The 25345-nt window shown below is 42.9% G+C and overlaps 1 protein-coding gene across 6 annotated transcripts in view; it reads right to left on the reverse strand.

The window, feature by feature from the left end:
- The window catches only part of NKAIN3 (sodium/potassium transporting ATPase interacting 3), a 463496-nt gene that overhangs the window by 85313 nt on the left and 352838 nt on the right, over window positions 1-25345 (reverse strand). The window contains exon 5 of one of the 6 annotated variants that reach the window (XM_067553702.1): window positions 7014-7066. The exons of the other annotated variants lie outside the window; for them this stretch is intronic. Within the exon in view, the coding sequence (XP_067409803.1) occupies window positions 7028-7066 (39 nt within the window). The 3' untranslated portion in view covers window positions 7014-7027. Of the gene's footprint in view, window positions 1-7013; window positions 7067-25345 lie in introns of those variants that run through there. 6 annotated transcript variants of the gene reach the window in all.

Here is a 25345-nt window from a genome sequence, read left to right on the forward strand (position 1 = left end):
CCTAATTCTGGACATCCACTTTTGAAAATCTTAGCCATAATATGTAGAGCTAGCCTGAAACACAGCATGCCCAAAGGAACATTGTTAATAGATTCTGATTGCTGTAGCTGGAACAGAGGCGCAGGTCAGAGCTGCTGTGCATTTGCACTCAATGCACATGGCAAGCTTCTGTTGACTGGTGGCATGGGTGGTACAAGACACTCGAAACCTTTTACATAATATGGTGGGACTTTGGGAACAGCAGAATGTTGAGGGTTCCTTCTTCAAAATATTTCTTTGACATCTACATGACCTTCACTTCTCAGACATTTCCACATTTCACTGGCAGTTGAATCATTTCAACCCATGTATAATGACAGGTGCATCAGCCCCAATTGATTAGGGGAGATGTATGAGATGGTGTTAAGTGGCTTTTGTCCCTCTTTTTCATCCTGTGACAAGCACAGTTCAACTCAACCCAGTAATTAGGCCCATGATCTATATAGTGTACTGTTGCCCCTTTTCTGGGAAGTAGCAGATTTCAGGGCTTTGTTGGTCAGATTTCCTGTTTGGAGCAGAAATCAGGTATTTTCATCGTGTAATTTGGTTCTTTACAGAATGCAGACAGCTCCTGTTTCCCTGAAAAGAGGTGGTAACAGACTATACACAAAAACCCATTTGCAGAAACCTCATTTAAGGCACTGATGCCATGTCCCTAGAAGCAGGTATCTTTGAGCCTCTGTCTCTCCCCTGGGCCTCATACAAGTCCTGCTGCTTAACAAATGGTCTTTTTTCCTCCCTCAGCCCAAGTACTTTCTACCATGGAAACCGTTAGTGCAAGTCTGCTCACCAAGACCGTGTGGACTGGCCAAGTGAGCTTGGGCATCAACCCCCTTTTTTGTGCAGCTGTTCTCATACACAAAGGAGTCTCGGAGCTATGAACACTTATGTGGAAACCATTATCATAAAAGAGCCCTACAGGGAAGCCATAACAGAACATATTTTCCTTTGGAGCCTATATCTTGATATACCAGACACCAGGGTAACTGGCCTTAGCCTGGATTTTCACAGATAACCTAGAAAAGCTTGTTTTTAAGACCTGAAATCTCTGGCAAACAGCTTGCTGCAGTTCAAATCAACCACAATGTGTCCAAATGAATTCAGTGCGGTTATGTTTGTCGGCATTTAAAAACCTATGTTTCTTACAGAAATTGTTCCTGCAGTTAGGGCCAGGAAGAGGCATTTTTATACACGATGAAAGAAATGAATAGATCGGAATATTATCTATTTAGCAGCTTTGGTGTACATGCTATTTAAATACATTAATTCTTCCCCAAGACTAATCAAGAGAGCATTAAGGTTGTGAAGCCAAGCACTCAGAAGTTAGGAAATGCCAGAATGAAAGTTGCCTGTGCAACTTCAATTCGGCCCGCTTGTGCATATTCTTTATGATAGTCTTTAATTACATGATCACATATAATATTTTTTCCCCAGGCCCCTGTCTCAGTCAGGGTTTTAGTCCATGCTCAGTAGGGGAATAGTGGTTATAAATGCTCTAACAGCTATAAATATTTCTGCTCTAGTGGCTAAAAATATCTGGCACAAGGCCTCTCCATGTCCATTTCTGTTCCCATCCACAGCTCCTACCCCTCTTCCTCTGTTTTGCTGCTACCTCCCCTGGTTCTTGCCCATTTCACCCATTGTTTCTCTCTCTGCCTCCCTCTCTCCCATACTTCCACACCCAGCCTCCTATCCAGTCCCTTCCTCAGCTCCTATTCTTCTCCCATCCCTGGTCTATGCCCCTTCACTTCTGCACCTCCTTCCAGCTTCTGCCTCCATCTATCTCCCTAGCCTCCCAACTCCTATTCTCCCTCTCCTGGGTGCCTTCCCCTGTCTCCCCTGCATCTCTCTCTCCTCCCCCTACATTCTTTATTCCTAATCAAGCCATTTACTCTTTTCCCTACAATGCCTGGGCAACAGCAAAGGAGCTCTGAGATTGTAGAAGAGAGAGCCGCCCAAGAGGAATTGGAAGCAGCAATTGTAGGGAAAGTTTTCCTCAGTCCCTAAAGCTCTGGGGGAAACATGGTCAATCTGCATGTGAGAATAGTGCCTGCACAATCTGGTTACACAAGGGAACTGTGGGGGGATGACACATACTCAGTGTAGACAGAATCTGCACTGAAGTTAGCTGCCAAACACTAAAAAGTCTCTACTGGGCATTTGCAAATTTAAGATTTTTTTTTTAGGCTTATAACTTGCCAGATTCCAGCAGATTTTCACAGGGATGGCAGAAAGTACATCCTTGACATTATAGCAATCCCCTTGACAAATTTCGAGCCCTCGATCCAAAGAACGAAGGTGCTAGAACATAAAGGTTTTTTTAACATGGGCAAACCAATATATTTTCTACAAACATCATTGTTGGAAAAATCAGAACCAGTTCAGCTGAAATTTTCTAAATAAATAAACAAATAAATAAATTCATCCTGAGGCAGACATCTAGCATGGAAAATTTCAGACAGTATAAATTTGGCAAAGTCATAAGCAACTAAAACAGGATCTTATACTGGAATGTGTGAGGCATTAACTATAGGTATAGCTACTTGTGCTGTCTACAATACTGAAAGATAACAGTGAGCTCACAGTTTGAGTCCTATCCTACCAAATGCTGGGCATCTCCTGGGGTGCTGTTTGCTCTCATCCACTGAAATCAGTTGGAGTTGAGAGCAAGTAGCCTCCCACTCCCATGAAGAGGGCTCAGTATATCACAGGATTGGGCCCTAGATTAGACAGATACCTGACAATTAAAGAGAGCCCTGGTTTGCGAGGGGGAGAAGAATATAAAAGGGGAGAAAAGACATCAGTAAGCAATGGGAAGGGAGTATAGCTTTTGAAAGATTTCTGCTTTACAAGGAAATCAAAATGCACATTTTTTTATGTATTTCATGTATGCTCTTACAGTATGATGAATCAGAGCCGAGTTAGATAGAGTGAGAATGAAGATTAGTGGTCAAAGATTAGCCAACAGATGCCAGTAAACATTAAACATGTATAGATTTTAGATTTATGTTTGAATTTGTTCCTGGGACAGAGAAGTTACTAATTAGGGTGAAAATACCTATTAGTGGAGAATTTAACACTCCCTGAGTAGGTAGCAGCAGCGTCCTTAAAGCCACTGCACCTGTACAAGTCACATTGATGACCTCTCATGTAATTCTCTGGTCTGTTTTTGTTCTTCAACTCTATTCTCTTTCATCAAGGATTACTGCACATTCTGAGCCATTCATTTAAAATCCACTAATCTGTGAATTCCAAATCACCCTGACTCAGGTCAAAGTGCAGAGAAGCTTGTTTTATATCTCACCCCACCCCAGACATATGCTGCCCATAGCTGCTTTGGGAATTAGGTGATCGCAGGTTGGTCTCTCATTAATTGCCCTAAAGAAAATTGTCTATGACAAACTGTCTAGAGAATTTGCGTATATTGTGCAGAGCCATGCAGTTAAATTGATTAAGTAGTAACCAAAACATTAGGTTTTATATTGTACTAACATGGTGCATATTGTAAAACCTCCATGTGCTGGAAGACAGAGTAAAGCTTATGTCAGGCTCTGTAGTTTACTCATAAATATTTACAGGATTACTCAGCCCATTGTATACTGAATAATCAAATGCATTTGGATGTAAAACAGCCCAACTATCATATTTATATAGCCTATCTGACAGAAAGCAGTTACAAGTCTCTTGTGGTTTTTTTTTTAAACTTTCTGCTACTGCTTTTTGGAGCATCTATGACTTTAACTCTGGATTATCATGCTATAATTATCCAGGGACTTGGCAATTTACAGGTTAGAAATACATGTATTCTATAAGTCGAAACCTATATATGGTATAGCTATAGTCACATACATTTATTATATAAGGACAAAATTGATATTTGTATAGTTAAATTCACATATGTGGATATAATTTCTCTCCTCGGTAAGAAATTCCACCACAAAGTAAAGCTACTGCACAAAGACAGGTCTACTGGGGATTTCAAAAAGAAATTCTACATTTGCTTTTTATAACCTTTCATTATATCATTAAATGGAAAGGAAGATAGAGGGGCCAGATATAAGACAGGTGAGATTTTTGGAGTTTGATTTAACAGAGCTCTGATTAGAACAATTGGTAAGGTCCATTATTTATGACAGGTGTAAACATTCCGGTTGTGCTTTAAATGTGTCCCATCTCAATGTATTTTAGTCAGTTTTTCCCCCCACTATGCAATTGCTATAGAAAGATTCCCCTTTTATCAGAAAATCATCATCTCAGCAATAGACTGAAATGCTGATTTCAGCTACAAATGGGAAGCTGAAAAATATGAGATGAAAGAGAGGGAGAAAGGGAGCCTGTGCAGATGTACTTTCATTCTCAAGAGTCTCTGCTTCCTCAAATGAAAGAAATTCCCACTAAAAAGATTTAATTCGGCATGGAAAATATGCACAAATTTGCAAGGGAAATTCTTTGCATATGCTAAAGACACAGATGATGTTCCATTTAAAGCACCACTTTTATTCCTTTTTTGAAAAAAAGATGTTTGATCATAAGAATAGAGACACTGCAACTGCTGTTTCAAAGTCGCAGAGCAAATTTAAGTGGAATTCTCCATCCACTTGCTTTGTTTGCATTTGTAATTTTGTTAGACTAAAATCAGAATCAAAGCTCACAATATATTTTTTGAAAACCCAAACTGCAGTACAGCCTTCAATAAAAGCCCAGCATGTATCCACCAGTCCAACCTCCTCACTCATTTGCTGGGGCTTGCCTATGCTCTTTTGCTTCTTGTATATGCTTAGATGCTTCAGAATCTCACTGGAGTAAAATCACCAATCTACAGTCTACAGAAATTCTTCCTCTGTAGATTAATGGGTTCTAATCTATGAGGCAGAGCCCTACATTGGGGCACGAGGCCTCACCAGGGGCTGCAGTTGTTTTGATTGCATGCGACAGCCAGTGCCACTTAGCCTGCAGCACTGGTGGTAAGAAAAGCAAGGAGAGACTCTTAGCTCCCCTGGCCTTTTCCCTGCTCCTGTCTCTGAAAGTCCCCATGAGACTGGGGGATGGAAGTGGGTGTAACAACTGGATAGACCAGCAGAAACAGAAGAGAAGAGCAGTAGCAATGGTGAAATTTCTGCTTCCACTGAAAAATGCTCCTTTTATGGGGGTGAGGGGGCTCTGAAGTTAAAGAGCGGAGAATGGCTGGTTTCTCCTTTTATGCAATATATATACCTCGTTTCCTGTTCTCTATGAGCAGCTGTCTATCCACAGGGTTGTCACAGGAGTTCAGAGGGGACAGAGAGGCACCAGTGGACATTACCATGAGGACCCCTGAAGCAGAACTATCTCAAGGGAAGTCTCCAACCCCAAACGATTGAGAACTCTTGCTCTTGAGGTAAGAGTGAACCAGGTGATATGTGAATGTGTATAAACCGAGTGCATTGCCATGTAACTCATAGCCAAAGTACATCAAATGTAAAAACAAATAAATAGAGCATTACAATGATTGTTTCTTTATAAAGCTCATCATTCTCACACAATGGCTGTTAATTGGAGAAGTTATGCTGGAGTGGTGCACTCCTGGGCTTCCATCTTTTCTGCATCAGAGCTTCATAATGCCGCCCATTATTCAGTAGCAGGGCAGGGCTACAAGCTGTGATCATGCTCTTTCCCACAAAAGGTTAATTCACCTACTTAATAACAGTCTAAAAAGGGAGGAGAGTCCAGAAATGCGCCACTTGTTATTACAATACCTGATATAATAAATACTACTAGTGAGGAAGTAAATGAAAGTCCTAGGAGCCAGAGTATCTATGCAACCCTCTCTATTATTCCTTACTCTCTAAATACATGATACACCTTTACTAATGAGCAGCTAGGGCCTGATTTGCCACTCACACTGTTTACTTCAATTAAGTTAATCCTGATTTACAATGGTGTGAGTGGGGAATGTCTTTTCAAAAGTGAATGGATGAACCTTCACCAGTAAAGAGAGCACTCCAAATGTAACATTTTCAGGTGGCACCTGTGAACTGAGGCAAGCAAACAGTAGCAAGAGGAACCAATGGATGTAAAACATATTTAACCTGGAGGTGAGGTTATAAATGTGAGACTCCGTCAACACAATATAATGAAAAAATACTGAAGCACTTGAGAAATCGCAATATTATTTACTTTCTGTCTATAAAAGCTTGAGAAAGGAAAATCATGAGCCCTTAAGAACCTCTTCCCCACCATCTGTTAAACAACTCCAGTAGTTGGGTTGCTCCTGCTTCGAGCAGGGGGTTGGGCTAGATGACGTCTTGAGGTCCCTTCCAACCCTAATCTTCTATGATTCTATGATTCAAAAAAGCAGAAAGGAACTTTGAAAGGCTCATAAATAAATGCAAACCTATGATTATTCAACTTCCTATTACATTACTATTAGCTCCATCCACCTATCTCAAACAGAAGTGGAAGTATCCACTGATGCCTCTGTGCTCTTTGTCTAACTTTTATAGTAGCCCTTTGGGTAAAGAGCTGCTCAAAGAGAGCAGCAGAATAAAGACAATTGATTTCAGAAAAGCAGATTTTTAACAAACTCAGAGAAGCAGCAGGAAAGGTCCCATGGGAAAAAATCTAACAGAAAAAAGAGTTCAGGAGAGGTGGCAGTTTCTCAAACAGACAATATTAAAGGCACTACAGCAAAAGGAAAGATTGGAAGATTAGTAAAGAAGCCAATATGGCTCCATCAAGAACTCTTTAATCACCTGAGAATCAAAAAGGAATCCTACCAAACGTGGAAAGAGGGACAAATTGCTAAGGAGGAGTGCCAAAAAGAACAGTACAAGCATGTTGGGGCAAATCAGAAAGACGAAGGCACAAAACGAGTTACACATCGCAAGAGACATAAATGGCAATTAGAAGAGCTTCTGTAAATACATTAGAAACAAGACTTTCAGAAAGCCTTTGACAAGGTCCCACATCAAAGGCCGTTAAACAAAGTAAACCATGGGATTACAGTAAATCATGGGATTAGAGGTAAGGTCCTCTCCTGGCCCAGTACCTGGTTAAAAGACAAAAAACAATGGGTAGGAATAAATGATCAGTTTTCAGAATGGAGAAAGTTAAATAGTGGTGTCCTCCACCGGTCTGTTTTGAGATTAGTAATGTTCAACATATTCATAAATGATCTGGAAAAAAGGGTAAACAGTGAGATGGCAAAATTTGCAGATGAAACAAAAGTACTCAAGGTAGTTAAATCCAAAGCAGACTGCGAAAAGTTACAGAGTGATCTCACAAAACTGGATGATTAGGCAACAAAATGGTGGATGAAATTCAATGTTGATAAATGCAAAGTAATGCACATTGGAAAACATAATCCCAACTATACATATAAAATGATGGGGTCTAAATTGGTGATTACTACTCAAAAAAGAGATCTTGGAATCATTCTGGAGAGTTCTCTGAAAACATCCACTCAATGTGCAGTGACAGTCAAAAAATCTAACAGAATTATGGGAATCATTAAGAAAGGGATAGATAATAAGACAGAAAATATCATATTGCCTCTTTAAAAATCCATGGTATGCCCATATCTTGAATACTCCATGCAAATCAGGTCACCCCATTTTAAAAAATATATATTGGAACAGGAAAAAGTACAGAAAAGGGCAACAAAAATTAGTAGGGGTATGGGAAAAGCTTCCATAGGAGGAGAGATTAATAAACCTGAGACTTGTCAGCTTGGAAAATAGATGACTAAGGGGAGATATATCGGTCTATAAAATCATGACTGGAGAAAGTAAACAAGGAAGTGTTATTTACTCTTTCTCATAACACAAGAACTAGGGGTCACCAAATGAAATTAATAGGCAGCAGATTTAAAATGAACAAAAGGAAGTATTTCTTCATACAATACACAGTCAACCTGTGGAACTCCTTGCCAGAGGATGTTGTGAAGGCCAAGACTATAGTGGGGTTCAAAAAAGAACTAGATACATTCATGGAGGTTAGTTACATCAATGGCTATTATCCAGGATGGGCAGGGATTGTTGTTTGCCAGAAGCTGGGAATGGCTGAGGGGATGGATCACTTGATGATTACCTGTTCTATTCATTCCCTCTGAAGCACCTGGCATTGGCCACTGTCAGAAGACAGGATACTGGGCTAGATGGATCATTGGTCTGACCCAGCATGGCTGTTCCTATATTTAGACTTGGAAAAAGAAGACAGAGGTGGGACTGATCAGAGTTGTCAAATATCTTAAGGGCTGTTACAAAGAGGATGGTGATCAACTGTTCTCTATGTCCACTGAAGATAGAGATGGCTATGCAGGTTAGAAAACTCTGTAGAACATCTTGGGGCTAATTACTCTTTCCCTCATCTCCAAAATACTCCAGCAGTTTATCCTTGGAGCCCTATTACTCAATCTTTAGTGCAGTTTTCAGGCCTGTGAGAATGAAATTTCTCCAGTGAAAAAGAAGTTCTTACACTTTATGGAGGATATCACTAGGTTTGAGATATTATATTTCTTTCATTTTCAGATTTTTCTGTGTTCACCCCATAGAGATTTCAGTATTAAACAATAGCTCCAAGTGTTGCTGTGTTGAAATGGGGGTGTCTTGGCCCAACAAAGAATAAGATTTTAATGAAACCCCTATTCAATGTCACAACATGAAACAATTAAGTGTACACTGGGGTTTTGTGTCAAATTATCACTTGTTTTCTCCCACAAAACATCTTTTTAAACTTTTATTCAAGATCAGAAAAAGAAAAACCAGTTAAAGCATTTGAAATGCAAAGTTTTAAGGCAGGTTTTCATTTTAACAATATCCCTTGTTCCCTTTTTGTTTAGCTGTAGAGAACTTTTATAAGGACCAACCCCCCCTCCCCGTGTCCCCTCCATTTGACAGTTTTTTAGATGGTATTAACTGTCCTTTTGGGGGAAAAGAGAAGAAGTCATTTGAAATAGTTTGGTGCTGGTGGCAGTAGTGTAGGCTGCGTCTATATTGTTGTGGGTACTTGCATACCTGGCCTATGTGTAAATGGGCATATGTTAGCCATGTCTGTGTGTCCACATTTCAAAGCCACATGTGCCTCATACCCCATATACCCACAGCCATATTGATGCTGTTAGTATACATATTTGGCACTAGTGTTTCTGGGGGTGTACCCTAGGGTTCTTAGTATCTTGCTACCAGATCTGCAAACCCAGATCTGCTCTGGTTTGCAGTGTATTGAGGGAGAGCTTGTCTGTCCTTCCTGGATTCCTGTGTGGAAGTGGGTTTATCTCGCCATCACATTTAGCAGAGGCACTTTCAGCTCTGTATGCTCCATGTTTCTATTTATTTCAAAACATGGATCCATTGGATGTACTGCTCAGGCTTGTGGGTGAATTATGCAGCAGGAAAGACATTCTGCAACACTTTGGATGACATTTTGGCAACATTTTATGAACCACAGAAAGCATCAGGACTCGAAGAGAGGTAGATTCACGGAAGACTGGAGAGCTCTAATGCATGCTGCAATTGCTGCAGATTCCCTATGAATAGATTGGAGCTTCTGTGGAAGGGCAACTAACACAGTGTGGTGGGATCACGGCATCATGCAGACCTGGAATGACCAGCAGTGGCTTCAGAACTTCCGCAGGAGGAAGGCCACCTTCACGAAACTCTGTGAGGAGCTTGCCCCAACCCACCAGCACCAGGACACACAAATGAGGGAGGCCATACTATCCCAGAAGTGGGTTGCAGTTCCTCTCTGGAAGCTGACTACTCCAGACTGCTATAGGTGCATGGCAAACCAGTTTGGTGTCAGCACATCAACTGTCAGTGGTGGAGATTTGTGAGATGGTGGGCATAAATGGTGATGGGCATAAAAATGTGCATGTAATAACAACTGGCTTCCTGAGAATGGGGTCCCCAGACTGCTCTAGGGCCATCTATGGCTGATGATAGGAAAAAGAGCATATGAATATGTCAACACAAAGGATACTAATCCATCATTCTTCAAGCCCTGGTTGATCACAGAAGCAGGTTCATGAACACCAATGAGGGATGTATGGAAAAAGACCATGATGCCAGGTTGCTGAAGAGGTCTGGTGTTTACCTGTCTGGACAAGAAGGTACCCTATTCCCTCAAAATGACATGGTTATCAATAGGGTGTCAGTGTCATTGTTATTTTGGGGGCTACTATGTCTCCTCTCCTGCCATGGCTAATGAAACCATAGCCTGATCTCAAAGAAGCTGGCAGAAAAAGGTTTAACTCAGTAGTTGCAGGATGTTGGTGGAGTGCACATTTGGCATGCTGAAGGGGGAAAGATGCCAACAAAATTGTTTGGATGCCAGTGTGGCCAATGCCATCCATATTATTGTGGCATGCTGCAACCTACACAACATTTGAGAAGCTAACATGAGTATTTCTGCAAGGAGTGGTCTCAAGACTACTGGTTTGCAGACTTGATAGAGGCAATCAGAATCATTGATCTGGGACAAGGGAAATTAGGGACGTTTTCTGTGTCCATTTCCTAGTCATTGAATGTGGTGTGGATGAGATGTGATGCTGTGATGACAGCTTGTGATGTGGTGTTGTACGTATCAACAATACAGCCAGATTATCAGCTTGGTATAGATTTTATGTGACTATGAGATTTTGATACTTTATTAAAAGCTTCCGACATAACTTCCTGACTCTTCCTCCTTTTGCAAGCACCCACACACCAACATATTGTACAACCAAACCAAGTTATTAACAAAACCCATTTCTGGTGCTCCTGTGGAAGTATTATAGAGCTGCTAGACAGTGGGCTACAACTCCCATCGGCCTCTTCCCCATTGCACTTCCTTTCCCCAGACCAAATAAGTGGAAAGGTCCTGAACCAGGAAGTGATTGAGCTCTGTTGGAAAGCAGCAACTGCATGGCAGTGCAGGAGTTGCAGAGAAGCTGAATGCAGAGAGGAACCCGCAGGAGATACATGTGGAAAAGGCTTTGACTGCTGGATATTACAGATAAATGTAGGTCTATGTGGGACTTATGGAAGAGCAGCAGTGGCTGGGCAGGGAGCCAGTTCAGAGGGGCCCTAAATGAGAGTCACTAACTGAACCTGCCCTTGCAACCTTCAAGCTCCTATTTACTTGAATACAGACTAGATTGGAGAGGGCACTCCAGGCACTAGGTTTCAGGGACTCAAACATTTACGGCTATTCCTCACTTTGAATTATTTAAGCCTCGGTACTTAGTGTATTTTCAACCTTTCTCCTTTCCTTTTAGCCCTAGTAAAATATCCTTTCTCTTAACTATGTGTCTGTGTGGTTATTGGGACCCACGGGGGCTAATGCCTATGAGGCCTAGCTGTTGAAAGGCCTACAGTGCTTGCTAACAAGTCATGGTACACCTGGCATGCTACTGGTATGTTAGTGGATTGGTGTACTCCTGATGTGCTCCTCTAGCCAGCTGACAATCTTTGGGTGATGGGCATCTTCTAGGCTGTTTGGCAAAGCTGGTCTGAGCTGTGCAGAAACTGGAATGAGCCATATGGAAATAAAGGATTAAATGCTGAGCAAAAATTTATAAACTGGCAGGGAGTTTCTGGTAGCAAGTGAGTAGATAAAAGGATTGGAAGATACTGGCATGGGGAATTGTTGGAATGGTGTTGGAGGACTAACTAAACATGAGCCCAGGTACCCACACTTTTGCTGCCTTCACACTACATTGTGGGCAGGCATGGGAGTCACAGCTCAACATGCACTCTGTCCTATTCCCTCAGCCAAGCATGCTAACTTGGGTCCAATACATCCCTATATATGTGTTTAAGAGCTATGAGTATGGTCATTAGGTGGGGCTGGGCAATGGCACGTGGTACAACTTGCAGCGAGCCTGCAGTGTAGACATGCTTGTTATTGAAATCCGAACCTGTTCCCCTGAAGACAAAGTGTAATGAGAGAATTGAATTTAACTTAACTGCAGCCATTTTGTGTGCCCAGCTACTATTAGCTGAAAACCAATTACCACATAGTTAGGAATAATTGTTAGGGTTCTCATAGTCAAGGCCAAACAGCTGCATGATTGCAGTTTTGCTAATCAGAATGGGAGGATTGGAAAGAGAGTTAATGGACCATGAGAATGGAAGGGAGTGTGTGGACAGCTGACCTTGGACCTGAGTGCCACTGACATATAAACTTTATTATTGTTATGACTAGAAATACTAGAAATGCTTTGCTGATAAGGGATAATGAGAAATTTGTAGAGAGAGAGAGTTAGTGACCCACCAGGAGTCACTATGAGATATGTGCTTTGTTTGAGTTAGTAAAAGAGTACACTTTGGTGCAGTTTGAGGGAGCTTTCCTTTGAGTGAAAACTGACATCTTCTCCCCAGCAGCTGGATGGAAGGATGGCCACTGGAAGCCTGGCTGTTGATCATGCGAAAGCATCTCAGACTTTGGGTAACAAGCTGGGGTGCTCTAAACTATTGCTATGGCATATATGTGTGTGCTTGAGACTCAATAAAGAAGGAGCTTTGAGTGAAAGCATCTTGTTTGTACCAATCATTCATCAGATGGAGGAGCTGTGTTCCAATTGATTTAATTCCGCACACCACCTGGAGAAAACAAGTTAAGTTACCACAGTTTGGGCTTCTGAAAACCTTTGGTAACATAACCACAAGATAAAAGAAGAGAGAAAAGAACAATAAAGATGGAAAATGCAGCTTCAGTCTCTGGTGCAGAATCCCACTTGAAGCCTCACTGCTGGATAAATACAGGCACAGCACATGGTCTGATCAGCTGCTCAGAGGCCTGGCAAATTGGTACCAGCATCGGGCTGTTCAGGCCATTGCTTTTTTTTTTGCATCACTAGTCACAAGCTCACAGCAGAGGTGCAAAAGATGCAAACTTGGCCCAGACTCTTATTACGCAGGAGGCAAAGGAGAAAGGTAGGAAAAAAGAAACAAGTGGGGGAACAAAATGGACACTTGAAGGTGGGGGTAAAAGCAGGTACTCGAGTTTCACATTCCAGGTGCTCTTCAGGATTTAGCCAAAGCCAGTGGATGTGATGTTGTCATCGGTTCCCTTTGTCTAGTCCAAATCTGGTCAGAATGCCTTTCAGAATCAGGACGGTGAAGGCCCTATGGTGTCATGGTCGTTCCTGGCCCAAGGAGATGATGAGGGTAGCAGCCATGATGGTAAACCTGACTCCTTCCAGTCCACATGTCCCACTTACTCCCATTTATGCTACATCTACACTGAAAGACCTGGTCTGCTGAATCAGGCAGGTAGGGCTTAGGCAGTGGAGCTAAAAATTGCCATGTAGCAGTGGCATACTGAGGGGTGGGGCAGGGGGGACCATACCCCTAGGTGCTGGCCTGGGTGGGTGGTGCTGGCCGGCCCCTCGGAGGAGGCGCAGCCACCGCTGTCGCAGGCAACCAGGGGCCACCAGGCTTTAACATCCTCGGCAGCCGCACCAACAGGCCTACTGGCAGCTGAGGGCTCCCACTGAGGGGGGAGAAAGTGTCATCCCAGCCCTTCCGCCCCTGTACTGGGCACAAGGAGGGAGCTGTGGGGATCCCAGCCGTGCAGGGGCCAGGCAGCCAACTAATGATGGGGCTCCAGGACAAAGCCTGTAACGCTCCACCTTCCCCGCCACCGGGTGGCCCGGGGCATCTGCCCTTGTCACTCCAGCTCCCCGCTGCACCTGCTTCCCCCAAAGCGGGGGGGTGGGAGGGAGTAGAATGGAAGAGAGCGGGAAACAAGCCCGCAGACCCCTGCTACCGCTGATGAGGGGGGGCACAAATTTAAGTGTTGGCTCCTGGGAACTGGAGTCTCCTGGAGACCCACAGTACGTCATTGCTGTGTAGACATTTGGGCTCAGGCTGAACCCTGCACTCTGGGACCTTTTCCCATCGCAGGTGTTTAACTGCTGTGTAGATGTACCCTTAGTGACCCTCAGATAAACAATGTCCAAGAAGAGATGGCAGCCTCATCCCATTAACATTAATCAATCAAAACATATTTTGATGATTCCATCTATGAACATTTCCTCTGATTTCTTTAATCTTTCATCTCATTGTCCAATCAGACTTTACCAGGAGCCTTGCTGATACCTTATCACTGTTCTTTTAACTTAAACAATCCAGTTTTTAATCAGTCTATTAATCTGCAACTTTTTCTTGATTCTTATGAACAATCTTATGGAACAGGCTGCATTGGACTTCTGTTACCTTGGACAACTTAGAATACCAGCTTTTGCACAGTGTACCAGGACATTTGTCAGATTATATAGATTCAAATTAGGGCAATTTAAACTCCTTGTAGAATTTTTTCAGCTGTACAATTTCTCATTTTCATCTTGGTTTTTTTTTTTTTAGATTTTCCTGTACACATTTTTTTAATTAGTGCATGCTTTTGTTTATTGAGCCCATTAGGCATCTGTAAGGATGGCATACTAAAAACATAATTAAACCTAAGGATAGTAATCATTCTAATGATTGTATTAAATCCCACACAGTAAATTGCATCTTGTTCCAATTTATTTTGTCATTGAACAGCAATTGTACAAGTGTGCAATCTAATATCTTTCATAATCTTTAAGCTCTATTAAGGAGAAACCCTAGATATTTCATACCACTAGTTATCCATTTAAACTGTCACTGAGAAAGTATTATACAAAAGCAGACCTGTGACAATGGCAATATCTCATTGTTAGTCCTGTTAATTTTGAAGTACAGATACAAATAAATAACATTTATCAATGATACTTCTATGGCCCCATTACCATTGTATGTGCGTGCATCACAGTCTTTAAATACATTTAACCTCACAATATTCCTGGAAAGGGTGTGGAAATACTATTAGCCCATTTCACAGATGGGGAAATGAGGCACAGAAAGACTAAGGCAATATTTACACTACAAGCTAGGGGTGTGATTCCCCTGCTCATGTATACATAGCCCCAAATCCCAGATTAATGTTCTAACCTCTGGACTATCCTTCTCCTATATACCTTGTCACACATAACACACATTCAATAACTGAATTTATCTAACATTGATCAGGCAAATTCTCCACTGTATTTGTGTTCATCACTAACTTCTGTGTGTAAGTTAAAATCTGTGGGACAAGGATTTGATCCAAAGCCCACTGAGGTCAATGGGAGTCTTTCCATGGATTTCACTGTGCTTTGGATGAGGCCCCATCTTCAGAAGTCCTTAGTCTGGCAAACATTCAACAAACTGAATGTGTTTTGCTTGAGTAAATGTTCAGGAGACACTGGGTAAGGTCTTCAGGACGTCTTTCATTTTGTACATTTATAAAAATGTCTTTGATAGTGTGTGTGTGCTTGCGGTGTGTGTGTTCCAATATATGTGAATGTGTTACATGCATTATAAGCTAATTAAATAGAAGGATAAAAACAAATGAAATTAAACAGATAAAAATGGAAAATGTTAATGTTCCTTTAAATGGATGTTTAATTATCTGGCTTTCTGCTGTCATTCACAATGATTATCACTGAATTTACATAGCAGCATCTGGGAGCTAATGGGAAGTACAGATACAAATAACGCTAATAGCTAGTTCCCTAAGGCGTACCACATCAGTTTGAATAATTTCTCTAAAACTCTTAAGTTGTGTAAACTTAGGCAGAGTTCTAGCTGCTGGGACTGTTTTTCAGAACAATTGACTGATTAGGCTCTCTCTTTGGTTCAAACTAATGTCCAATTGTTTGAACATAATTCAGGAGAAATACCATTCTCAGTAACTTTCTTCCTTTTAAAGTCAGTGTTTGCTCCAGCTATGGTCTTTTGCACTTCCTTCAGGTATTGGAGCAAACACATTTGTTTTACAGGCCTGTGTTGCAAGGCGATCAGGACTTCTCCTTGTTGTACTCTTAGTTAAAATTGGTATTGACACATGACAAACCTACAAAGTGAAAGTATTTCTCACCTGACAGTCTCCACCAGGAAATCTTTGGTGTGAATAATAATCTCTCTCTTTCCAGTCATGGTCAAACCAGGTCAAAGAAATAACACAGGCATCAATCACTCAATCTCTAGCCATTCTGAACACACATACACACTGGCACACACTTCCTTATGGCCATATTCTCAGACACTGCCTCCATGTCTGTGCTCACCTAGACCAAACTTCCTTTCTACAATATGTGGTTTATTTTATATATTTATTTTATTTCTTTCAATTTTAAAAAGCACATTAAAAAAGGTGCCTATCAAAGGTTCTAGGCACATTTGCCAACTATTGAGGGGAAAAAACAAAGACAAATTCAACAGGAACCTGCAAATTCCACATCTGGAGTATTATATGTCACGTTTTGGGCCCCCCATTACAGGAAGGATGTGGACAAATGGGATGGAGTTCAGCAGAGGGCAATGAAAATGATTAGGGGGCTGGGGCACATGACTTATGAGGAGAGGCTGAGGGAACTAGGCTTGTTTAGTTTGCAGAAGAGAAGAGTTAGGGGGGATTTGATAGTGGCCTTCAACTACCTGAAGGGGAGTTCCAGGGAGGATGGAGCTAGGCTGTTCTCAGTGGTGGCAGATGACAGAAAAAGGAGTGGTCTCAAGTTGCAGTTGGGGAAGTCTAGGTTGGATATTAGGAAAAAGTTTTTCACTAGGAGGGTGATGGAGCACTGGAATGGGTTACCTAGGGAGGTGGTGGAATCTCCATCCTGAGAGGTTTTTAAGGCCTAGCTTGATAAATCCCTGTCTGGGATAATTTAGTTGGGGTTGGTCCTGCTTTGAGCAGGGGGTTGGACTAGATGACCTCCTGAAGTCCCTTCCAATCCTAATCTTCAATGATTCTAAATGTAGGATTGCAAAATATTACCTTTTGGGCAATGATTAATCTGTGATTGACATGAAGTAAAACACACAGCCTGTTTATTTTTTGCCTCCCATAGGTACTTACACTGTCAGCCAATCTCCGAGGGCCTTTCCCCTTGTGCATACGTTCTGTGAGGGGCAAATTCTTTCCCCACCAAGAATCTGTTCTGTGAGTAAGGGGAGGAAGATTAAGAAAGGGAGGCTTTTGGGGTGCAGGGGGAAGCCATCTTCCCTACTAGGCCATGAGGTAGCAGGAGAGCAACTCTGTGGCCACTACTGCAGCTCTGAGTTCCATACAATATTTCCCTTGGCTCCTTGACACTGACTTCATGGACCCAGACCTGCAAAGGCCCAAATATTCTAGTCCCCAACTCAGAAAAGCACTGAAGCATGTGTTTAATTTTAAACACGTGATAAATCTTATTTAATCCAATAGATAAAATCTGACTCCATGGAAGTCAATGGAAGTTTTGCCACGGATTTCAATAGAACCAGAATTTCATCCAACAAGACTACTCATTTGCATAAAGCCAAGTATGAATTTAAATGCAGATTAGGGCAAGAGTACTCCGCACCTTACAAGATCAATCCCTGTATGAGGCAATGGTCAGTAAATATATGTGGCAGTAGATACAGTAGCTTCACCTGGAGCCCATCCCTGTCCTGCCTCCAAACCCATCCTGTGTGCTAATGCATTAGGTATTCCCACTGAGCTGTTCTTGGTAACACAGGAATTCTGCTTTGTCAGTGGAACTGCGTGTCCCAGATTAGCCCCTCCTAGAAGGTGCACTCATACATCACGTATGTGAGACACCGTCTATGGCTGACATAGAACGAGTCAAATATTTTTTATTTATACTTTATGGGGCATGTGGCAGTGGGAAAACTGCAGCCAAGACAGACTGAGATATTTCATAAGGATTAGGTTTGAGAAGAAGTGTTAAGCCATGAGAACCTCTGAAGCTATATTTGGCAGCTAAAGAATATGGCTCTTTTTTATGGATTGTAAATTTCACAAATCAAGGCTCCTAGATAATCTTGCATATGCCTTTTACTGAGCTGCTCTGAAAAGGGGTCACATGGACATACACCTTCTTCCTCAGTGAAAACCCAAGAACTACAACAAATCTTGAGATGTCTGAGATGCAGCAACTGCACATACAGTGCAATCCCAGCTCGATGCTGTCCTATGCAATAGGATAACATATAGAATGTTGCAAATCACCTGAGACAATACATAGTCTAGGAAAAAATTCTTTCTGCACTCAGGTGACATGCAGGCTACAAATTGTAACGGAAGAGGCAGGCTATCAATGCAGTACAGGATTAACAGAAAAATGCAGGCTCCTAGAGAGACAGGTTTTAATCAATGGATATTTTTCCTGTATCTGAAAGTCTGGTTACATGGTTGACAACTATAATATATAGAGGAGATTATTTTGTTGAGTACTAGGAAGGCACAAATCCATTGCTAGCAAACAAACAAACTATGGTATTAGTTTAGCCTCTGGCTTTGCCTGTAGAACTTGCTCACATTGAAGCTTGGAGACTCAGGTTCAGGAATAAATTCAAGTCTTTCACTCCAGATCAAAAGTACCAATGCATTGTTAAAAGGCTTGGCTACATTGGGTAATTGATTGGAACAGCTATTCTGGAATAACTCTCCATGTGGACACTTGTTCCAGAATAGGAGTACCTTTCTCCAGTTCAGCTTAATCCATTTACAAAAAACTAAACCAGAAAAAGACACTCTTCTTCCGGAATAAGAATACCCACACAGGGAGCTATTCTGGAACAGCTACAGTGCCTGAAATTCTCACCCTAACTTGTTCTGGAATAGCTTTCCCATGTAGACAAGCCCTCAGTGATGCATTTTGAACTATTGTTGGTGTCTCCTGCCAGCTGAATTACTGCTGACCTCTCTCTAGTGCCAACACTTGTTCATGCTCTGGCTTTGTCTTCACTGACAAAAAAAGGATGTGTTTTTACAACTAACAGGCATTAGCTATTTTACTGTACAATCCTAGTGGAGACAGGCACTGTAGTTTTTACTAGGCAATCTCAATCATGGACATGGGTAGAGGGCTGACCTCGTATTGTGTCCACTAGGATTTTACAGCAAGACAGCTAATGCATACTAGTTATCTCAATGTAGAAACACATCTTTTTTGGTAGTGAAGACATAGCCTCCTTCTTTCTCCCTCTCTACCTCTCCTCCCACCCGCTCCAACATTTGCTTCATTCCAATCTATGGCCAGTCTGGACAGATCCTACCCAGTACCACATAACTATGGCTATATTACCCTGCTCCCAAGACTTCAGCTACTCTCCCTTCTTTCCCAATGAATGGTTAGGCTGAACAGCTACAATCCATTTTACTAGCTTGATTTGGATGAGATGAATGGATTTTCTCTCTGTGATGGGGTATGCATGCCCCACACAAAAATCCCTCTGTGCCTACGGACAGCAAGACCAGCCCTGCCCTGGTTCAGCTGTGAGAAATGTCAGTTATGGACAGACATGCCCACAGTGGCTGTAGCGATTAAGGACAAGCCCAAATATAAAGAGGGAAGAACAGGATGAGAAGGGCCAGAAGAGCTTAGGACTTCAAGGGAGCACCAAATCTCTACCAAAGGAGCTAGCACCAAGCTGCCTCTGAGAGACTTAGAACCCCCTGGAAGTACGAGGGAGGTGGACATTGATGGAAGCAAAAATCCTGAGGGCCAAGGACTTTTTTTTGGGTATATGGACTCTGCCTTTTTTTTAAAGCTGATTTGATTAAAATCACTGTTACCTGGGTCAAGGACCCAACTTAGGCTGCTCAAACTGGTGTTTTGCACAAGACGGTGTCCACCACCACTATGTCAGGGTCTGTGACAGACTGGTGCCAGTGGCAGGGCCGTGGATGGTCTGGCCTGGTGGTCAGCATGGTCTTCAGGAGCCAGAGGCCAATGGGCAGGTCCAAAGTGAGGAGACAGGTGTCAGAGCTGAAAATCCAAGCCTGAGTCAGACAGGGAGCAAGAGCTGAAGCCAAGGTTGGGAGCTGAGTCAGGAGCACAAAGAGCCAGAGCCTAGGGTCAGAGCTGGGGTCAGACAAGAAACAGGAACCGAAGCTGTGGGTCTGCACAGAGTCGGAAACCTAAGAGCTGTAGCCAGCATAGTCAGAAACCAGGGTGATAGGATTCAGAACCAGGCTGAAGGCAGAAGTAGGGAATAGGGCAGGGTCTCAGTCAGGAATTGGGGATGAGGCTGGGAGTCAGGTAGTGGATGGGATGGTCTGTTGTAGCATCAAGACAGAACCCACCTTATTGCACAGACAACCTCCCGTGTCTATTTCCGGCTTAAATAGTATATCCAGACCAATCAGGGACCTACATCTTATGGACTAAAAAAGGGAGAGTTTGCAGCACCATGGTTGGCCCTGCAGGGGGTGCTATGGAGCAGCACCAACTGTGACGCTTTTATACAAAATGGATCCATTTCAAATCTTGCAAAATGGAAATAATTTAAACATGTTGAAATTTCTTGTAAAACTCTTCCCCCCCCCCCTTTTTGACTCGCTCTAGTTTTGAGTAATTAATGAAACAAAGACACTACTATTTATCTAGGTCCTAAATTGCCTTCAATCAGTTTTGCAGTAGTAGTAGTTATCTAACAAATGTTTTCTTCAGGGATGTGTTATAACTGAAAAAGTCAGTGTACAAATAATGATGCTACCAAAATACTACTTCAAGCCTCAACACAAGTACTGGAAATGGATATGTCTGACAAATATGAAAGAACAAAACAATTAGAAAATAAAGTATTTGAAGATGTCCTGAATGATATTTTCATGTAGTTTTTGAATGCATAGTATTAACATCAATTAGAAATTAGTCGAGTCTAATTATTATTTCTATATTACTCTAGCTATGCATAACACTTGATATGGCTCCAACCAGCTGTATCAATAAAGCAGCCAATTTTAGGATGAACTCACAAATAACTCTTGCTTGCCACTGGTTTTATCATTCCGGAAAGAAAAACTGACACATGGATCTTATTATACCTGAGACCTCATCAAAGGGTTTCAGCATGACAGCCGGCTAGAAAAAGGAAAATGCTTCTCAAGCAAACTTTTGCATTTTTGAAAAATTTTCATCCTGTGCACCCAGACTTTCTTCCTCTCCAGACCCAAAGCTGGGAGGAGGCAGAGAGGCTGAGTGCCCATGATCTCTGCCTCTCCAGTGGCAGAGTTAGGGGAAGGGAAGGATGCTGACAACCTCAGCTGTCAATTTTTTCATGGAAAATTTTGGTTTTGTGAAAAGGGCATTTTTTTTGTCAGAAAATCATTCCAATTAAAAATTTCTGACCAGCTCTTCTTAGCATAGATGAAATAGGCTAAATTCATCCCTGATTTAATATCACTGAAATCAGGAATTACACAAGGCATAGGTTCCAGCCACAACTTTTTTTAAACAAAATAGTACAGTACTTGTCTTCAAAAGCTACCGGCTTTTGTTACAGTTCAGGGCAACTGCACCTGTATTTTCTCTTTTATTGTCCACCAAAGGGTACCCATTCTAGGCCCCCATCTCCTCAGCCATCACCTCTTTTGGGTAGAGAGCTGTGTCTCCCTCCTTCCTGACTGGAGGGTTATTCAGGGTGCACAATTCCTTGCATACACTGCTATATCAACAGCCTGTCGGCCTACTAAACAGACCAGTGTCTGAACTTTGCTTTCTCTTCAAAGGCTATGAACAGCTGTAATTACCAGTAGCTTCAAAAGTTAAAAGTTACCACACAACTCTTTATAAGCAAAGCACATTTATTCTTAAGGTAAGAGCGTTAAACAGAAAACATATAAAAAACAATACAAGTCCTTATACACATGCTAAAATCTTACCAGAGGTCATCCATTAGTTTTAAGGGGCCTTGGTAAGCCAAAGTCCTTTCCAACCCTTCCCAGGAAAGATTGGGGGCCCTCTTGGACAGAAGGTCCTTTCCGTTAGCTGGATCAGAAAGAAGGCCCAGAGTAAGGCTATTTCATAGAATCATAGAATATTTGAGTTGGAAGGGACCTCGGGAGGTCATCTAGTCCAACCCCCTGCTCAAAGCAGGACTAACCTCAGCTAAATCATCCCAGCCAGGGCTTTGTCAAGTCACACCCTAAAAACCTCTAAGGATGGAGATTTCACCCCCTCCTTAGGTAACCCATTCCAGTGCTTCACCACCCTCCTAGTGAAAAACTTTTTCCTAATATCCAACCTAGACCTCCTCCACTGCAACTTGAGACCACTCCTTGTTCTGTCACCTACTACCATGGAGAACAGCCTAGCTCCATCCTCCCTGGAACCTCCTTTTAGGTAGTTAAAGGCTGCTATCAAATCCCCCCTCATTCTTCTCTTTTGCAGACTAAACAAACCTAGTTCCCTCAGCCTCTCCTCATAAATCTTGTGCTCCAGCTCCCTAATCACTTTTGTTGCCCTCTGCTGGACTCTCTCCAACTTGTCCACATCCTTTCTGTAGTGAGGGGCCCAAAACTGGACACAATACTCCAAATGAGACCTCACCAATGCCGAATAGAGGGGAATAATCACTTCCCCCAATCTGCTGGCAATGCTCCTACTAATGCAGCCCAATCTGCTATTAGCCTTCTTGGTGACCAGGGCACATTGCTGACTCATATCCAGCTTCTTATCCACTGTAACCCCCGGGTCCTTTCCTGCAGAACTGCTGCTTAGCTTGTCAGTCCCCAGTCTGTAGCTGTGCATGGGATTCTTCCATCCTAAGTGGAGGACTCTGCACTTGTCCTTGTCGAACCTCATCAGATTTCATTTGGCCCAATCCTCCAATTTGTCTAGGTCACTCTGTATCCTGTTCCTACCTTCCAGGGTATCTACCACTCCCCCTAGCTTACTGTCATCTGCAAACTTGCTGAGGGTGCAATCTACCCATCCTCAAGATTATTAATGAAGATGTTGAACAAAACTGGCCCCAGGACCGACCCCTGGGGCACTCCGCTTGTTACTGGCTGCCAGCTAGACATGGAGCCATTGATCACTACCCGTTGAGCCCGATGATCTAGCCAGCTCTCTATCCATTTTATAGTCCATTCATCCAACCCATACTTCTTTACCTTGCTGATAAGAATTCTGTGGGAGACTGTATCAAAAGTTTTGCTAACGTCAAGATATGTCACGTCCACCGCTTTCCCCACATCCACAGAGCCAGTCACCTCTTCATAGAAGGCAATCAGGTTGGTCAGGCATGACTTGCTCTTGGTGAATCCATGTTGACTGTTCCTGATCACCTTCCTCTCTTCTAAGTGCCTTAAAATGGATTCCTTGAGGACCTGCTCCATGGTTTTTCCTGGGATTGAGGTGAGGCTGACCGGTCTGTAGTTCTCTGGATCCTCTTTCTTCACTTTCTTCAAGATGGGCACTATGTTTGCCTTTTTCCAATCATCAGGGACCTCCCCCAGTTGCCATAAGCTTTCAAAGATAATAGCCAATGGATCTGAAATCACATCAGCCAACTCCCTCAGCATCCTCGGATGCATTGCATCTGTTCCCATGGACTTGTGCATGTCCAATCTTTCTAAATAGTCCTGAACCTGTTCTTTTAGCACTGAGGGATGTTCACCTCCTCCCCATTCTGTGCTGCCCAGTGCAATAGTCTGGGAGCTGACCTTGTCTGTGAAGACAGAGGCAAAAAAGGCATTGAGTACCTCAGCTTTCACTACATCCTCTGTTACTAGGTTGCCTCCCCCATTCTGTAAGAGGCCCACACTTTCCCTAATTTTCCTCTTGTTTGTAACATACCTGTAGAAATCCTTCATGTTCCCCCTCACTTCCTTTGCTAGCTGCAACTCCAATTGCGCTTTGGCCTTCCTGATTTCATTCCTGCATATTCAAGCAGTATTTTTATAATCCTCCCTAGTCATCTGACAAAGCTTCCACTTCTTGTAAACTTCTTTTTTGTGTTTAAGCTCACCAAAGACTTCTCTGTTAAGCCAAGCTGGGTGCCTACCATATTTGCTATTCTTTCTGCACATCGGGATGGTTCGTTCCTGCGCCCTCAATAAGGTTTCTTTAAAATACAGCCAGCTCTCTTGGATTCCTTTCCCCCTAATATTAGCCTCCCAGGGGATCCTGCCCATCAGCTCCCTGGGGGAGTCAAAGTCTGCTTTTCTGAAGTCCATGGTCCGTATCCTGCTGTTCTCCTTTCTTCCTTTTGTCAGGATTCTGAACTCTACCATCTCATAGTCACTGCTGCGTAGATTACCACCCACTTCTACTTCCCCTACCAAATCTTCCCTGTGTGTGAGCAGCAGGTCAAGAGGAACATGACCCCTAGTTGGTTGCTCCAGCACTTGCACCAGGAAGTTGTCCGCAACACTCTTCAAAAACTTCCTGGATTGTCTGTGCTCTTCTGTATTGCTCTTCCAGCAGATGTCAGGGTGATTGAAGTCACCCATGAGAATCAGGTTCTGTGAACTGGAAACTTTCCCTAGTTGACTGAAGAAAGCCTCATCTACCTCGTCCTCCTGGTCTGGTGGTCTGTAACAGACCCTACCACAACATCACCCTTATTGCCCTTGCTTCTGAGCTTAATCCAGAGACTCTCAATTGGCTTATCTCTAGTTTCATACTGGAGTGGAGAGCAATCATAGTGCTCTCTTACATACAGTGCAACTCCTCCACACTTTCGTCCCTGCCTTTCCTTCCTGAACAGTTTATACCCATCGATAACAGTGCTCTAGTTGTGTGAGTTACCCCGCCAAGTCTCGGTTATTCCAATCATATCATCGTTCCTTGACTGTGCCAGGACTTCCAATTCTTCCTGCTTGTTTCCCAGGCTTCTTGCGTTTGTTTATAGGCATTTGAGATTACTGGCCAGTTGCCCTACTTTCTCAGTGGAATTCAAGAGGCCTCCCCTGTTGCACCCTCCTCCTTCTGCTTCCTCCTGGTGTCCCACCTTCCCCACTTAGGTCCCCGTCCCCCATCGAACCTAGTTTAAAGCCCTTCTCACTAGGTTAGCCAGCCTGTCTGCGAAGATACTCTTACCTCTCTTCATTAGGTGAATCCCGTCTCTTCTTAGTAATCCTTCTTCCTGGAACAACATCCCATGGTCAAAGAATCCAAAGCCCTCTCTCCAACACTACTAGTGTAACCACGCATTTACTTCCGCAATGCAATATCCCTACCTGGGCCTTTTCCTTCAAGAGGGAGGATGAACACCACCTGTGCCTCAAACTCCTTTATCTTTCTTCCCAGAGCCACATAGACTGCAGTGTTCTGCTCAAGGTTGTTCTTGGCAGTGTCATTGGTGCCCACGTGGAGAAGTAGGAAGGGATAGTGGTCTGAGGGCTTGATAAGTCTCGGCAGTCTCTCAGTCACATCCTGAATCCTAGCGCCAGGCAAGCAGCACACTTCTCTAGTTTCCCGGTCAGGATGGCAGATGGATGACTCCGTCCCCCTTACGAGGGAGTCCGCGACCACCACCACCCTTCTCTTCCTCTTGGGAGT

This window comes from Emydura macquarii, unplaced genomic scaffold (assembly GCF_026122565.2).
Source record: "Emydura macquarii macquarii isolate MOO-44397 ecotype Brisbane River unplaced genomic scaffold, CSIRO-AGI_Emac_v2 contig_1477, whole genome shotgun sequence".
Classification (NCBI taxonomy): Eukaryota; Metazoa; Chordata; order Testudines; family Chelidae; genus Emydura; species Emydura macquarii.